General features: G+C 39.9%; 3 protein-coding genes across 5 annotated transcripts; 1 reads left to right on the top strand and 2 right to left on the bottom strand.

The window, feature by feature from the left end:
• Nucleotides 1-663: 663 nt before the first annotated feature.
• poll (polymerase (DNA directed), lambda) lies at nucleotides 664-5,922 on the bottom strand. Of its 2 annotated transcripts, none has more exons than XM_015013196.2 (9): nucleotides 5,819-5,922; nucleotides 4,909-5,052; nucleotides 4,278-4,575; nucleotides 3,624-3,747; nucleotides 3,160-3,510; nucleotides 2,572-2,745; nucleotides 2,087-2,215; nucleotides 1,486-1,654; nucleotides 664-1,399 (listed from the first exon to the last, which is right to left on the bottom strand). In XM_015013196.2, the coding sequence occupies exons 2-9, from the start codon at nucleotides 5,021-5,023 to the stop codon at nucleotides 1,038-1,040; spliced, it is 1,722 nt and encodes a 573-aa protein (XP_014868682.1). In that variant the 5' UTR covers nucleotides 5,024-5,052; nucleotides 5,819-5,922; the 3' UTR covers nucleotides 664-1,037. The 2 variants fall into 2 exon arrangements, with proteins under 2 accessions (XP_014868682.1, XP_087866244.1); XM_088010118.1 differs by having other exon boundaries at nucleotides 3,639-3,747.
• Nucleotides 5,923-6,071: 149 nt separating this feature from the next.
• On the top strand, nucleotides 6,072-9,452 carry dpcd (deleted in primary ciliary dyskinesia homolog (mouse)). Of its 2 annotated transcripts, XM_088011284.1 has the most exons (7): nucleotides 6,131-6,175; nucleotides 7,274-7,316; nucleotides 7,611-7,691; nucleotides 7,789-7,910; nucleotides 8,015-8,148; nucleotides 8,313-8,415; nucleotides 8,737-9,452. In XM_088011284.1, exons 3-7 carry the CDS (start codon nucleotides 7,652-7,654, stop codon nucleotides 8,839-8,841), a joined length of 504 nt encoding a protein of 167 aa, XP_087867410.1. In that variant the 5' UTR covers nucleotides 6,131-6,175; nucleotides 7,274-7,316; nucleotides 7,611-7,651; the 3' UTR covers nucleotides 8,842-9,452. The 2 variants fall into 2 exon arrangements, with proteins under 2 accessions (XP_014868684.1, XP_087867410.1); XM_015013198.2 differs by lacking the exon at nucleotides 7,274-7,316 and having other exon boundaries at nucleotides 6,072-6,175.
• A 1,764-nt stretch (nucleotides 9,453-11,216) lies between these two features.
• fgf8b (fibroblast growth factor 8b) lies at nucleotides 11,217-16,329 on the bottom strand. The gene is made up of 5 exons (XM_015013197.2): nucleotides 14,930-16,329; nucleotides 14,780-14,816; nucleotides 14,088-14,268; nucleotides 11,774-11,880; nucleotides 11,217-11,581 (listed from the first exon to the last, which is right to left on the bottom strand). Exons 1-5 carry the CDS (start codon nucleotides 14,986-14,988, stop codon nucleotides 11,285-11,287), a joined length of 681 nt encoding a protein of 226 aa, XP_014868683.1. The 5' UTR covers nucleotides 14,989-16,329; the 3' UTR covers nucleotides 11,217-11,284.
• Nucleotides 16,330-17,336: the final 1,007 nt, after the last annotated feature.

The following is a 17,336-nucleotide window of genomic DNA, read 5'->3' as shown; positions in this document are numbered from 1 at the left end:
AGTCAGAGTCAGGAGGAGGGTCTTAGCGCTGTCAGTGAAGTTTGTGTACGTGCTGCTAAAAGTGCTAATGGCAGAAAAATCACTTACCAGTCCAGGAAAACTGTTTATCGACCACTATCATGAGCTATGCTAACTAGCTTGAGCAGTCATTACCAGAAAGCAAGGGCGAGGGCGTGGGCACCGCACACAAGCATGATTGACAGCACCGAGACCCTCCTCCTGGCCAAAATAGTGGTTGTTTCTAACCTGACGGTGTATTTCCACAAATGGCAGAAGGACCACTAGGTGGAGGCAGAGAAGCTTGTTTTTTCAGATAATTTCTTATCTATTTTAAAAGTAATAAGATACTACTTTTGTTAGAGTGTAAATAAAACAAAATCTAAACATCAAGGAAAAAAAAATTAACACATACCTTTGTGGGCTAAAGGACTATTTCACCCATTTTTATTTGCCCATAGAGAATTTGATCTCACGTTCAGCTTCAGATGTAAGGAATAGCCTGTCTTTGCTGAGGTCCCTGAAACATGTTTCATCTCTGGAGGGAAGGGAGCTGCTGCAGCGTACCACGACATTTTATGTTGAGTGCAGAACTAAAGACGTGTATTTACCGTAATTTCTTGTCAGGGGAAGTTTGGAAGTTGAACAAGTATCTGGAAACAAATATTAATATGTGTATTTTCAGCCTTTATTTTCCTTCTCATCCCCAGTTTTTTTCTATATATGTTGGTGAAAACATTGGCAGCCAGTGTTAAAATAAATACATTCCACTCCCCATTTTCCAAAGATTCCTTGAGACAAGAGCCCCATTTGCAGTGAAGCTCTACAGATCAACAAACCTCATCATAATCCTCTTTATTCTGAATCCAGGCTTTTTATTTTGCAAAATAAATTAGCTAGTGAAACACTTCCATGATTTTTTTTTTTTTTTATCTTTTAATATCAATGACTAGTGTGTTTGCATAATTCCTGATTTACCATTCATAAAAACATACCAAGCTCTCTTTTTCTAAAAGCAAAACATTTTGTTTTGGAGATCATCACCAGTCCCTTTCTTGAGGTGGTCTGTACGGTATCCCTAGAAGTCTAAAAACATCTTTCTCCGTCGCCGTGGGAAGCGGGTTGCCACCGTGCATCTTCACGCTGCCTTGACGCACCACGTCTTTGTTTAGCGAGTGCTCCGATAAGCTCATATTTTTCGTCTTTGCCAGCGCTCTCATTGAGCGGTTGAAGTGGGCCGAGCCGGTGAAATACATAAGCGAGCAGGCAAACTCCTCGTAAGGCACGACAATGACGTCCAGCCTGCGGTGGCGCCGACCGGGCCCTGGCAAACGGCAAACGCCCATGTATTTCTTCTGCTCTCCGTTGTCTTCGTGGCTCACCAGGTCATCTGTTAGAAACCCTTAGAAACACAGATTGATGTTATTTTCATTATTATAAAAGAGAACAATAAAAAAAAAAGTGTCTATCTGATAGTACAGGGCTTACCACTGTCATGGAGAATCTGCAAGACTTTACTGAAAACTCCCTTGTGGGACTTGCCGTCAGGGTGAGAGATAAGAACGTCCACATCTCCGCACGTCGCTTTCCCGCGACGGTAAGAGCCGCACGCCATTGCCACGAGGCCGGCATCGACGGCATGTGCAGCATCCCTCACCTGCAAAGGATAAAAACTTATGCGTCATAGAGTTCATCTTAGAGCCAAATCATTGTCCTTTATATCTTTACTGATTGTAGCAAGCCCAACACGCAGTTGGCCCGTGTGTTCGCTAGCTTCTCTTTCCAATATGACTGGAGGCTGTATCACAACTTTGCTTTTGGTTTGTTTTCACATCTCTGTTTATTTCCCCTCACACATAATCACTTATTTATTTGTTGAGCTAAAGTATTTGGTGTATAATGTTTGTATTTTCACTGTGCTCCGCTAAACAGCACAGTTCTATTTCTCTATTTCACGGCTATAATTTGAGGGTGATTTTCCCCCCTCCCCCCAATTTCTTGCTAAACACATTGACATGATAAAATGAACGAAGGTATTTCAGCCAGAGAATACTAAATGCTTGCAGTATTACAAATAAATATACATTACCACTTTCTCTATGGCTGCCGCCTCTTCTCTAGGCATTCGGTCTAAAAGGTCATCGTAGTGCTTCAGTCCTATTTTCTGAGTGCTGGTCAGGTGGGCTTTTGTTCGGATGTCGTCCAGGGTGCGAAAGCCCTGCAAGACAAAAAGGAGATTCAGAAATTGTGCTTTTTTTTCCTATGAAATAATTTACCTTTAAACAAAAGGTAAAAGAAGTAAAAAAAAAAATAACAAAGATCCATTTTGGATATGCCACAATACGCAGGCAAGAAACTGGGACTTGGTCAAAACACGTAGCTAATGACTCAATGCAATCGGCTGGGTTTCCCTAGATAGAAAACTTTATAAACAACTTGACTAATAAATTGAAGTCGATGCATTATTAAAGCTTTAATCACACAAAAATAATGAATGACGTAACAGATATTAAATATGGACTGAGGTGCTGCAGCCCAGGATCTCTGTAGTGCTGATAATGTTTTTGTTTTCACCTGTTGGTACCAAAGTTGTGCCGTTTTCGCTCCTGCTCCCCAGATGTTGGTGAAAAGCTCCAAGACAGGCACGGCCTCTCCAATGTGATCGAGCTTCCTCAGGTGGCCACTCTCCATAATTTCTTCTATTTTATCCGCCATGCGTTTTCCTATTCCTGGGATCTGACAAGCTTCCTAACCCCAAAGGTGGGGGCCGGGAGGAGAAAAAAAAAAAAAGAAAATAATGAATCCCCCTAATAAACTTTTTTTTACATTGCAACCATAAACATCAGTGTTATTTATTGACATTATGACTGATCAACAAAAACAGGCTTGGGGTGTGCATGACTATTCAGCTCATTTGAATTGGGCAAATCTAAATAAAATCCCAGCGTAACAATTTGCCTTCAGAAGTTACCAGATATGTAAATTGTGGATTACACCTTTGTGTAATTTAAAAACATGTATTTTCCAGGAACATAGTGCCATGACCCCAAACATACAGTTAGAGATAAAATTCACCAGTTTAAATCATATGTTTGTGTGTACAGAGTGGCACAGTTAAAGTCAATTATACAAAACCAGCAAACAAAGCTTTCTATAGGCTACCTGATATGATGTGACAGGCTTGTGGAAGCTCTTCAGTGCGTTGACAGCCTTAGAGTAGCCCAGTGCTCTCCACTTGTCTCCTTGGTGTGTGTAGGCCTTGGCCAACACTTCCAGCTTGTCTGTGATGTGTTTGTTGAAGTTGTTAGTTTTGCACTGAGAAGACTGAGCACAGACCCACTTTCCTGAAATGGGCTTCTGAGCTTCAGCAGCAGTGGCTGCATCTGGAACGGAGTTTGTGCAAGAGCCGGGAGTCTCCTCTTTAGGGTGCCGTCCGGTGAGGAGGGCTTCCAGGTCGCTCTGAGAGACGCCGTCTTCTTCTCTGCTAGCTTCTTCTTCGGCCTTTGGGATTGTCTGGAAGCAGAAGCAACATAAAATGCGAATGATGATGCAAAGTGAATTGAAATCTGCAGTTCAGAGTCTGAGCATAGTTGTCGACAGAATGTCGCTGGTACATGGAAACTTACTATGTCTAGAGTCACCTCCTGCTTGGTAAGATGCAGACTTTCTGGCTCTGGGGTTGTTTCAGCAGGATGTTCAGTATTTTCTGATTGTTTGTCTTCTGTACTTTCATGCTTTGATTCCGAGTCCCTGTGTGAAATCACATGAAAAATGTTGTTAGACTGATAATTGGGTTGCTTTTCTCTTAAATGAATTGTCAAAAGAATGTGTAAAACTCTATCACAGTACTTTGTGGTATTATGGTGACAATCTTAAAAATGACCAAAAAAACAAACAAAAATTACTTCTTTTTTTAGGAAACTTTATGGCTGTGCATGGCACAGTTTTCGTAGCAGCACAAACAAAAATATTGTTCTTAAATAAACATTTCCACTTAAATTAGGCTAATTCAGGACACCACTTACTTAAAGAATTGCAATTTAAACTGAACATATGGAGTGCATTTAATCAAACGTCTAATTTATTGATAATTATTGATGCTCTCATGGAACAAACAAGACATTTTTCATGACCAATGATAAAATACATGATAAATGCCCAGACCTAATGTGTAAGTGAACAAGTGAAAACTGATAAAATATGACAGAAATAAAAGTGGCAATAGTTTCAAGACATTATTGAAACTATGTTCTAGAATAAAGAATAATCAGACGCCGAACCTTTTGGGTAACAGAAGGCTGTAGTTTTCCTCATCCAGGACTTTCTTCTCACTAATACACAAGCTTAACCAGGTGCATTTCACCAGATGAACATCGGATGGCAGACGATCCACCTTCATCAGGCGCAGAGCCCTGTCGCTGTCCATGGTGTCATCAACAACAACATGAGTGACGGAGGGGGACAACGAACTCTGGATTTGCCCTCCGTTCTGCTGGATTTGCCTGTGGAAGATCTGGCATCTGGCGTTTCCGATTCCAGCAGGCAGAAGGTATACTGTGACGCCATTAAAGAAGTCTCCTGAAGCAGGAAAGCAAAAAATAAGCAATAACAGCATGCTTATCAGATTATGAAGGCTAGTGAGGATTTGTTATCAAGATTTATTTATGAATCTTGATCATTTACGGATTATAAATGAATGAAAAAAGTCATTCAAGGGATATGAATATTTAAGGGATAAATATTCATATCCCTTAAACTTTTTCCTATATTATTAAGCATGGAAGTTTGTGGTTGCAACTTGGGAAAGAATTTGTAGAAAAGTACCATAAACATCTTTACCCAATACTGTACCAATGATATTTTTCAAACTGCCTGTGTCAGACTAAAGCTCACAAAGGTAAAAGTAGAAACCTGTGACATCATGTTCCTCTGTTTTCTTCTTGAGAGGAGGCACGTCCTTCCCCTGCAACACTTTAGCCCGTTTAACTTTGGGGAACTCTTTCACGATCCCGTGTCGAGGCTCCATCCTGGTTGTTGGAGGGAGGAGCCACCGCCCTGTTGCATAAAGTAGTTTAAAACAATGCAGTATGGAGCTCTGCAGCATACACTATTTATCATATAGATTACCAGAAGAAGTGCTTCATTTGAATCATCTGTAATCTTAAAAAAAAGCCTGGATTTACTGTCACTAATGACAACAAGAAAGAATACTTCAAATCCCTGCACATTATCTCAGCTCTATAAAATTAAATCTGTGTGACTTTGCATTATAAATAAAACTGATTATGATTATTACTTTTGAGCAACGTGTATATATTATTTAACAAAGTAAGTCCATAGGTTAGCTGGAATGCTAAATGACACAAAATCTCTCTTTAGTCTAATATTTAACCGTTCTCTTAAAGATGGAATAGATCTTCAATATATAGGAATCTGTAACATGGAATAGCACTTGACTAAACATAGCTTGTACGATTACATCAACTCTTGCAGCAGAACTATAAATATCTCCTACAGCACCATTTAAAGTTTTCACTGTGATATTTAATCTGGACTTCACATCACTAACATTTCCAAACGGTTAACAAAATTACATATTCGCTAGTCTAAAACCAGCTTACACACTAGTTTTTGCTGCTTAGAACAAATACCACTACCTGTGTTGTGCTAGTAGCAAGCTAGCTGTAATTTAAGTTGACGTTTAACGTATGAACATGTGCGTTTTTAATAAATCGTTTCGATTTTGAGCCCAGGTTTGATAGCGTAAAGAAAACTGCTTAGCTTAAAAGTGAAATCTCAAACTTAAAATCTCAGCTCTTACCCCAGTTTTACTCCAACCATAAACACGGTAACGATGACAGAGGAAGTAAAACATGCAATTTAAATGTTACACTTCCGGGTGTGGTGCAACCGTTACGTTAAGTCCAAAGTGTGTCTTTGCTTAATTTTCAGAATTTATGTTGTAAAAAAATTACATTGTGTACCTTTATTTGTTTATTTGTTTATTGAATTAATTATTTTTAGCCATGCTGTGTGAGACGAGTTAACGTTTTTGTGTACGTCATCAGGTTGCTGGGGTTACAAGTTGAATACGGAAGTGGCCCTCATGGAAACATGGCCGTGCAAAACTGGATCGATGTCCTGAAATCTTCGCAGAAAACGGCCTTGATACAGGACGGTAAGCATAACATAGCATATTATCACCGGAATTTCTTTTGTCTCGTAGACGCTATGAGTTAATATCTGTAGCGTAAGCTGGTAGCTACCTGTGTAGTTCATGTTACTAGGCAACGAACTCGTTTTACAACTGAGCGGAAGCCGCACATACTTAATAAGTATGAGGTTTTGCATGCGAATAGTAAATAATACACACAAGCTAGCATACGTTTGCTATCAGTGTAAATTAACCAGAGGTACCTCAAAATTAATCTATCTCAATGCCACTTTTGCTTATCACGTATGAAATCCGTTATTAGTCAGACAAAAGTGTACTTAGGCATATTGTTGAAATGGAAAATGAAAAGATGCACACAAATATTCTACACAATTTTCATATTACATTAGACCAACAGAAATGCAGTTTTAACACAGAAATGTTGTGTTATGGTCTACACAAATACTACTGACTTTACAGTTGTCTATCAAGCAGTCATTGGTTAGTATTTGGTTCAATATTTTTCAGTTAATAAAAGTAAATGAATAAATAAAATTTTATATATATATATATATATATATATATATATATATATATATATATATATATATATATATATATATATATATATAAACTTTTTAAAAAAATCCAAATCACAATCTGGCCACAAGAGTGCAGTATAGAGTCGTGTTAAAGACGCTCTACATACCTTCACTGGACAGGTAAACCCAACATTAATCATTCCCCTGACTGATTTAGGTTTAGGACTATTTTCAGTCAACCAAGAAGTTTGTTTTTGGTAGGAAATCAGACAGGTATATATCAGTGGATAATACAACTAAGAAAAATGGTTTATGAAAAGCAAAATGAAAAAAAATATATATATATACATATTTTTTTAAGCTATTGAAGAGTGTGATTGCTTGTTGTATATATACAACAATCACACTTGTTCACACGAACAAGTGTGATCGCTTGTTCACACTTGTGAACAATAGCTTTTGGTGCATTTTCACTGGAAATTTGACAGCAATTTCATTTTAATGAACATTTCCAGCCCTTTAAGATCGGTAAGCCTCCATCCCATCATCCTAATCTTTTTTTTTCTTTTTTTCCCCACAGATTCTCTATCAGATTCAAGTTTGGCTTAGTCACTCCAAAACTTGTAATTTACATTACTTTCAATCTTAAGAATCATGTTGGTAAAATTGAGATATTACATTTAACCTAAATCTGCCAGTAATGTGAATAATTTTGGGCTTCTCTGTACAATTGCAGGTTGTATTTTGTTGGTATTTTTAGACTAAACCCTGATTTTTAATTCTTTGATCATAAATAACAATCTATTCATCCAGAATTGCTATTTTATTAAAAAAGGGAATCTAACAATTTTGATCTGTACTGTTTTTAGTTTTGTGTTCATTGGAATTGTTCTTTTGTTTCTATATTTGACCTTCAGGGAAAAGGAAGATCCATTACCTCTTCACAGATGGAAAAGAAATGGCTGAAGAGTACGACTTGAAAACAGATGAACTCATCTGTAAGCAGCTGATTTTCTGCTCGACACATCTGCAGATTAATAACGCATGGTGTCTGAAATATTTCATTGTGTTTTACTAAAACACTGCGTGTTACAGCTAGAAAGTGGCGGCAGAAAAGCACGCTGGGAGTTCAGGGTGTGTGGCAGGTAGAAGTCGGGGAGCCAGTAAACGTACCTGCAGCTCTCAACTCCGATGTCATTAAAGAAAACTGCTCCAATGTGGGGTTTTTTAAAAAATTATTATTTATGTATCCAATACATTTAAAGCATTAGTTCTTTAAAATGAATGCTTTTTTTATTATTATTCTATTTTGTCTCTTTAGCCGGTGTTTCTGCGCAAAGACACAAAAACCAGCTTTCAGTGGCGAATCCGTAACCTTCCCTATGCCAAGGATGTCTTCAGTGTTTCCATGGAGCCGTCTGAGAGATGCATCATCATAAAGACCACAAATAAAAAGTACATTTGCTCAAAGCCAGGGATATTTTCCTGAGCACCTTCTTGTTCTTGTAAAGTGTGCTTACTGGGATTCAGTTCTTATGCCTTAAGTATAGATGGCACTGTTTGCAATACATTCATTAGTTCAACGGCTGCGTTATGTCATCTTCTTCTTGTCTTCCCAGGTATTATAAGAAGTTCAGTGTTCCTGATCTGGATCGAAGCCAGCTCCCACTTGACGGCTCCGCACTCAGTTACACACATGCCAACAACACTTTAATAGTCAGTGTAAGTCACACACACTCTAATCTAATGATTATTTTATGTTTTTTTTTTCTCTAATCTTGACCATTTTAACAATAAAAAAAAAGACGATTAAATGCTGAGTGCTAGATCTGTTTTATTCTCTCTCCAGAAAAAAAATGTATCAGTACTAAAACAAATGTTTTTCAATTGTGTCTCCGTCTGTTCCTTTTACAATTAAAATTCGCATTCTTATCTAATAAAAAAAGTATATATATATATATATATATATATATATATATATATATATATATATATATCAAAGTAATTCTAGGTTGACCGTTTCCTTTCTTCTTCCTTGTCCAGTACCAGAAACCTAAAGAGATTTTAGCCCTGGAGCAGGAGCTGCTGAAGGAAGTGAAGAAACTGAAGGGGACCGGTGAAGGGGATGTCGACTGTACAACCCAGTGAATTCTGAGTATGATGAAAAGAAAATGATAGAGGGCTTCATTTCAGGCAGCGCCTCCGATTGTCATGTCCCTCCTCACCCGCGAGCTTGTTTTTAAGCTTTGTGTTTGGATCCTCAGTGCCTTGTCTCTGGGCTAGTGCTTTCAGTTTTGGTGGTTAATTATTCAATCTGATGTAGACAGTATTAATAAAAAAACAGCAACACACACACATGCATTTCTAAAACCTTGACTTAAGAACTTTGCAAGTTCATTCATTTTCTCAGTTCCCTAAAGATGTATTTATTGTTTTACTGCACTTCATTTGAAGGTGTTTTCTTTTTTCCGGCGGGGGGTGGTAGGAGGGTCACATAACCTACCACTCTGCTTTCACTGACGTCCTTGTAAAACACTCCGGACACACAATGCTTTATGCTTGTTCGTTCAGAGGTCACGGTTACGACGACGTCTCATTTGTGTTAAATGAATTCCCTCATGTTGTTTGCACGCCGTTGGCCACCCTGAAAGCCATCGCGCGGGCTTGTTTCACCGTTTCCTGTCGCAAATTCAAAGAGGTCAAATTATATTTCCAGTTGCCTTGCACTGCCCTTTGGATAAAATAAAAATAAAATTAAAGTTTTTATCTCTTTCTTTTAAAAGAAAAAAGTACAATAGGGAAAGAAAATGACAAATTGGTATTTTTCCCATTGCATATTAAAGAGATACAATCAGTTTGACTGAAGATGCTTAAACAGTGGATATAAAAAAAAAAAAGGCGGTAGTGCTGTTAAAACGGGACAATGGCACTTAAATATAGATTGTTTCAACCTTGTGATTCCTTGCATTTTTCGCTGCTTGTCCAAACCCAGAAAGCAAGTGCAAAAAACAGAGACAAAACCACAGGTCCTCTCTCACCATTGTGCTTTGTCTTCTTCCAGATGGAAAGGACAGGACACAAGAAAACATTTAAACCAGCCAGTCCTGTTGTTTTGGGAATTCTGTTGGGGAAGGAACTTTTTTCTTCTTCTTCTTCTTTGTCAAACCCCGAAGTGACAAAACAGCATTTGATCACATTTCATCGGGATGGTCCAGTTTTTTTTTTTTTTTTTTTTTAATATTGAGTTGAAATAAATAGTCTGCCACACAGAATACCACCTAAATAGGTTATAGTTTGTGGTTGTAAGTAGACAGAAAGTGGGGCAAAAAGTCCATGGTCCTGCAATGAGAGGCACAAACTTAACGAATTTGACATCCAGCTCATGCTTGGTGAGAGAAGCCCAACTCCTCTGTTTAGGGTCTTCCTCTCCCCTGTCATTTGGCCTTTGACGGTCATGCTCAACTGCTTCTGGGAAGAGGGTTTCTTTCTTGCCTCCCTTTCATTCCCGAATGCCTCTTCCCAGCCATTCCCCCTCTTTCAGTTGATGCCACAGTTTGCCACACAAGCCCTGGTGCTCCCCCCCCCCACCACCCCCGTCCCCTGCCTCCCCTCAGCTTCCTCTCCGCCACCCCTCCCCCTGTGTGACTGGCTTCTTTTTGATAACTGACCCCTCCTCGTGTTATTATTCGAACCCACTATTGTATAACATGCCCTTTTATATGAGGTCCCACAAAGGGCCCATTTGATCAGAGGGTTACGGTGTGCGATCGTGAGAAATGCAACTACATGGTGGTAACCTTTGTTTGAGCCAAAATGGTGGGCTGACCTCATCGCTTTTAATGCATAGCTCAGACCATTCAGGCCCAAGTCTCACTTGCTGAGCACATTGAATTCAGTAGCCTGTCACAGATATTGCCCCTCAGTTATCTAGGTTTTCAGCTTGAAGAAGACGAAGGAAAAAAAAACAAAAAAAAACAACTTTTTTTTCTTTTTTGAGGGCGTGGAGGGGGCTGGTTGGTATGCTAGCTTCTAGTTTGGAAAACAACCACAAGAGAGCACACAAGCAGCTTACGAAACTCTTTAGTGGTTTTAATATACACTCTACAATAAATATATCCATCATTTGATGTAATTTACATTTTTACAGTAAAAATATATCCGTATACGTAGAAAAACAAAACGGGTTACAAAATTCTCCGAGAGAGCACGTCGACTGAGAGATGCTGTAACCACAGATAGCTGCCACGTCTAGCTTCACTTTTTAACATTCTTTTCAATGCTGGGCTGGCTAACGTCTAACCCTTTATGAGATTTCTTTTTTTTTTGTTGTTGTTTTTTTTTTTTTGAGCTCTCCAGATCGTAAAATGCCCTGATTTAATAGCCAAAGATAGGGGGGGAAATCTCGCTACAGTCTGTAAATAACTAGCAGATTAGATAGTTTACATAAAACCCAGTAACCAAGAAGTGTGTAAGAAGTCCAGAAATGAGGCAAATTTAAAAAAAAAAAAAAAGTGTGTGGGCACTTGAGTTCACACTATGCTTTCTCTTGAAGTGGTTCTTCTGTGTTGTTCCTCTTCAGTGGTTTCGGTCCTCAGCGTCCCCCAGAGCGCTGGTGATGGGAATGTTTAGTCCGCCTGCTGAGAGGCTGCACGGGGACGGGCAGAGGGAGGACGTCGAACGGCCTCCTGTCGCTCAGCAAGTGGCCCCTCGGAAGACGCTTCATGAAGTGGGCCTCCCTCTGGTGCTGCTTGGTCTTCGAGGCCTTCCTCGGGCGGCCCTTGCGCGTGAAGGCCATGTACCAGCCCTCGTACTTGGCGTTCTGCAGGGCTGTATAGTTGTTCTCCAGGACGATCTCGGTGAAGATGCAGTCCTTGCCTCGTCCTTTTCGCTGGGGGAGGAAAGAAAAAAAGCGGAGAGGTTGAGCTTTTTTTTTTTTTTTTTTTTTTAGGGAGATCTGAAACGTCATCTTTTGCTTCCACACGCTTTCGCTGGGTGGTTTTACGTGCGTGCCATCGACGTGTAAAGAGCCACAGTAAAAGAAAAAAACATTCAACGTGTCGCTTCATTAAGACCGAGCCACCTTGCCAATCAGCTTCCCTCTCTTGTTCATGCATATGTAGTATCCCGTCTTCACCCCTTTGATCCGAATGCGACTCCCAAAGGAATCCGTCTCCACTTCCAGCTTAGCTGCACAGACAAAAACAAGATGACAAGATGAGCGTGATACAAATGAAGCAGACTGTTAAAATGATGCTGCTCAGCCCAAGTTGTTAAAACGACATGAATCCCCTCTTTATCTGCCGTGATCCAGCAGCCCGCCTTTAACGAGCAGCATCAAGGGCTTCCAAAATAGCATCAAATGACAGCGATTTCACATGGCCTTGGCTGATGCCGAGGGCCCGTCAGGCTCTGTGCTCTGTGGGCCAGCTCAGACGGGGATAGAGGACAGTGAGAAATGCTGTGGTCAGAGGGACACAACCACAAGCAGCGGTGCAGCGGTCTGGGTTTATGGGAGCGACTCCCACCCTGAGGGTGCAGCCGAAACGAGCGGGGCTGACCTCTGTCTCTGTGAGCCTGAGGAAGGCTTAAAAAGTACACGAAGGAGACAAGTGAAGAGAAAGATGCGAACTTTAACCAGTGCTTATAAACTGAGTCAAGCATCGACTTGCAAGGCAATGAAAATTACCCATAAAGTCGAAGTGGGTAGGAGAGAGCAGGTGGGAGGATGGAGGAGGGGAGATGGGTGGAAGCAGAGCCAGGCCAGGGTTTCTGTCAGACCCTGTGTGGAATTTAATAAGGGACCAACCCGCTGTTAAAATCATGCTTAGCCTTGCATGATCTTTTGTACCTTTTTCAAATATTATTATTTTCTCTGAACTAGTTGAGCTGGCAGTCAAGTTTTTTTTTTTTACAATAAGGCTCCCACATGGAGTGTTGTCAAATGAAAAGCAAATTATTAATAAACTATTAATGAGCATTAATGGTACATTAGTTACTTTTTTTTTTTGGTGGGAGAAAATGTCACTAATGTCTTATATTTAGACATCAAATGCTGAGACGTCCTTTAACTGTACTTTCCTGTTACTTTTCACCTTTTCATGATCTACAGTCTCTCTATTAAACAAGTCTGAGTAGGTCGTTTATAAACACATCAAAGTAGCAGACTGGGGAAAAAAAAACATTTTAAAAATGTGTGAAATGGTGAAGCAAAGTGATAATTAAATAACTGTTTATGACTGTAATATTGACACACTGGACTAGGAAAGGTAGCCTTAAAGCATCTATAAAAATCCAGCGGTAATAGAAGTTAAGACGACAAGTTTTAGGCTTTGCAATAAAAAAAATAAAAAAATAAAAAAAAAGTTTTGTACAGTAGCGTCCAGTTAAATACTCCCCCCCTGGGCATCATTTGTCTCCTCTCTGGCTCTTCGCTGATGTGCTCTAGCCACTTCTTAATGGTTTATGAGCTGTATTCATCATAATTAACAATTTGTTCTGTAATTATTTGTTAAGCATCTTAGGTGTGCCCTGTTGTATAACAGTATCATAAAATGTTGTTCTAAAGTAGTAAAGAAAATTGTCTTAAATATGGGTGAAACTAATGAGTTGTTTCTTCTACTGTTTAAGCTGCCAAGTGAGAAAAAACAAACAAACAAACAAACACAAAGAATGTTTATTGCTTTAAATAATTTCTAAAATAAAATGTATCATTCTAGAAAATGAAAAGACTCTTCTTTTAATCCACAAATCTAAAATTATTGGGACGATTTTATGCAAAGCAAATTAATGATCAATATGGCTACAGTCATAATTGTTTGACATTCATAATGATGAGTAATGTGAAAATTCAAAAGCTCTTGGAGGCCCCCTGTTGGCCTGGGGGCAAAAAGCAGGAGCTCAGTTTGCTTATGTCTCAGACCTGCTCTACATACCAAAAAAAAAAGAAAGAAAGAAAAACTCAGCTGACTTCAAGGACAAATCTTCATTTAAGGATTAACACAGTTTGTCCATAAAGAGAGGACTTTCATTCATTAATTTAATGCAACTCTTAACTCTAAGTTTTTATTGTTTTATTGTTTACATTTTTATTGTTTGAAAAGATGCCTTGCACTAAGGGACCAACCCGCTGTTTACTAATGATTCTTCTTTACGAAGCTGCATTTAAAAAAAAAAAAAAGAAAAAAATTACCGGAGAGAATATTCACCTTAATTTTTCTGCCAAAAAAACAACAACAACACACACACACACACACACACACACACACACACACACACACACACGCACACACACACACATCACCGTGTTATTAAACGAGGATTTATCAGTACAAAGTTGATGTAACAATACACACATGTCGTCCGACTGGTCATCATTATATAGCGTTTCTGCCTACCGTGCACCGCGCCGTCGTCCCCGTTAGCATTGACCCGCTTGTTGGCCAGGACCTGGACGTGCTTCCCACTGGTTCGGCTGTACAGCTGGTAGGTTCGGGTCAGTCTGCGGCTCATGCGGTCCGACAGCCGGCTCTGTTCGGTGACGTGCTGCTTGAAATTAGGAGACGACTGCACAGTGTCCTACCGAGAAAATATGAAACATATGTCATATCGCAGAATTATTATTATGTACTTATTTTATGCCGATAGCTGCATCACGCTTGCGGTCTAACATTGATTTATGGGTGGCCTGTTTTTGGAGACGCGTTCACTCTGATAGGCTGTATTTTATTTTTTATTTTTTTTACCACCGATGATCTTTCACCTTTTCATGACTTCTTATTCCCCCCCACCTCCTTGTGCTCTTTTCTCTTTTTTTTCCGCCCTCATCATTTCAACCGTCCTGCAGCCACATATGTTTTAACAATTACCTTTTAGGCTGCAGCTTAACATTTTTCAAGATGTTTGAATTGTTGCCAACAGCCATAGCGCTCATAATAAAATGTTTTCATTGTTACTGCAGCCTGTTGAAGGGAGTTGCTACTTGCCGTTAAGTCATCGGCCAGGTATCTTTATAAGTTTTACCCAAATTAATAACTTTATGCAGCATGATTTTTATTTATTTATTTATTGAACTGGAAGTGGGAGTTACCTGTGCGTAAAAGCAAAGCGCCGCGAACTGGAGAAACCTGTGGCATAAACAGCAAATAAAATAAAAGATAAAATAACTGTTTTTTGCACCAACGAAAAAAAAAAAACAAAAAAACGCATGTTAGAATCTGCTAGCGGCTCCAACACTTACAGATAACCTAACCTCGATGTTCTCAGCCTCATCCTGTAATAGTTCAAATATTGCTTCATGAATACTTCGCTGATTCGGCGTTGGATGCCCTCAGAAATACCATTCCCGTAGATGGGTGCCTTCGGTTTGGTTTGAATCAACCTCCTTGTTGCGCACCGAAAGCCAAACCCATGACAATTAAGAGATCCAGAACTGTCAGGAGTCCCGACGCAGGTCCTGTCCGCAGTCAGGAGGGGAACGTCTGGAAGATTTAGAAGGCGCTGCGACGGTAATCCGAAAAGCGAAGTCTTGTGAAGAGCGTCGCTGTCACCCCAGCTCCTCCATCAAATCCTCTTTGACTCATTCAAGTTGTTCAAACAATGAAACGGTTTTTTTAAAAGTAGAAATTAATCCCTCTTTATCGCTCTCGAAGAGTGACTATCGTTAGTTTCACGAACGGATTTCTGCGCGTCATGGAAAAGATGCTTTTTTCCCCCTGAAGAGTGCGGTCATTTGTGAGGAAAGATGATGCGCGCATCTCCTTAAAATGTGGCAAACAAAGTTGCCTCCGCTGTCAATCTATACGTGCGGGTTGTAAAGTCCCTGCGTCCCCAGTCTTCCACCCACACGCGTGTTCCTTCTTTTCTTTTTTCTTTTTTTTTTTGCGGTCGCCTCCAGTCCACATACAGCATCTGTCTCGCTCTACATTTAAATACTTTAACTTGCGGGAAAGTCAATATCCTCGGCGAGAGCAGGCGGAGCGTTCAGACTGGAGCCAAGATGAAACTGAATCCTTGTTAGGACGCTCAAGCCTGCAACGATCCGCGTGCGAATCCTTCACCGATTCATACGGAGGGACTCGTTCATCTGTACAGGTGCATCTCAGTAAAAGTGGAGTGTGATCGAAAAGTGAATTCATTTCAGAAAGTCAGTTTTAGAAAAAGTGAAACTCATATATGGACGTGTTTCAAGCAGATTTATGTGTTTCAAGTTATTGTCAAAAACACAGGGAATTACAACATCACATTAGTCCAATAAAATAATTATTTTCATCCAAAATGTCCTTCCAAAAAAAAAAAAAAAAAAAAGTGTTTGGCAGGAGCTCTTGTCAGTGGAATTACTGCTTAATGCAATGTAACATTGTAGCGTTGTTGTGCCATTGGTGGCTGTTCAAGCACAGTGATAGCACCGTCATCAAAGCAGGTGTTAGTGCTTTTGGCTGTGTGAGCAGGTCCTGCAGGAAAATAAATTTAGTGTCTCCATAAAGCTGCTCAGAAGAGGAAAGCCTGACGTGTTTCCTGGTAGCCGACTGCTCTGCCTCTACCTGATGAAACACCGTGAACCAAAACCAGCGGATGACACGGCTGCTCAAGTCATCCGCTGGCTTCGGAAGCTTCCCACCGGACGTCGGACGACCTGGATTTTGTGCCTCTCCACTGTTTTTCCTTTAACACTCTCAAACCTTGATTTAGGAATAAAATGCGGCCGCTTTAGACTGCTGAGCATATGCAGTTCTTTTTCTGTTTAAGGTGCTTCTGAGTTGATCTTGAGTTCATTAGTGGCTAACCATGAGGCCAATTATAGTTTCTCAAGTTCTTTTTCTACAACACTTTTTCCTTCCTCTCAACTTTCTATGCTTGGATGTCTATGATCTGCCACGTCTTTAGCAATAACCTTTTGTGGCTTATCTGCCTTGTGGAGGGTGCTGATGGCTGTCTGCTGGACAAGTTGACAGTCTTTCTTGTCATTGTATAGGCCGTATCTCTATCATGACATGGAAGGAGTTTGGTTCTGCTATGTTACTTTTGTGTTGAATTCCTTCTCTCTTTGGATTTTGCATTTTAGTAGATCCTAGTGTCTACAAATGCCTCTATTTAGATATCGGTGTCGTTCCTTTGTTCATGTTACATCACCTGTGTGTCTTGGTAATGGCCGTTTTGAGCCATCGGCACTTAATTGCTTGGTTCATGCTTCTCAACGGCTTCGAGACTTTTGTATTAATTCGACTCACCTGATGCTGGTCCCATTAATCACCCTCCTCAGAATAAATGCTCCTCTGCTCACTCGCCCCTTTGCCGTATCTCTTCTATTGCAATGCCATTCTTTTCCCCAGTGTTGCTCATCGGTTCCTTTTTGTGCCTATGCGTGACCTTTGGGTTCTTAATTTCAACCACGAAATATTTCAAACATGGCCGTATAGCATGACTTTTCAGGGTTTTTTTGCATAATGCTTTTTCTACATGAAAAACTGAGTTTCATCTAAAGTGACAACATGTGAACACCTGACTTGTACCACCCTCTGTGTAAGGAATCTACTGATTCCACAATTTTGAAATAAATTATTGAAATACGTGATGTTTTCGGTGGACATGCACATGATAGACATGTAGTGAATCTAAGACACATTCTGCTTTTTCTGTGTTTAAAG

The sequence above is a fragment of the Poecilia mexicana genome, unplaced genomic scaffold (genome assembly GCF_051168715.1).
Source record: "Poecilia mexicana isolate PSO_F unplaced genomic scaffold, ASM5116871v1 scaffold_1, whole genome shotgun sequence".
NCBI lineage: Eukaryota > Metazoa > Chordata > Actinopteri > Cyprinodontiformes > Poeciliidae > Poecilia > Poecilia mexicana.
This window is presented reverse-complemented; position numbering and strand designations above follow the sequence as displayed.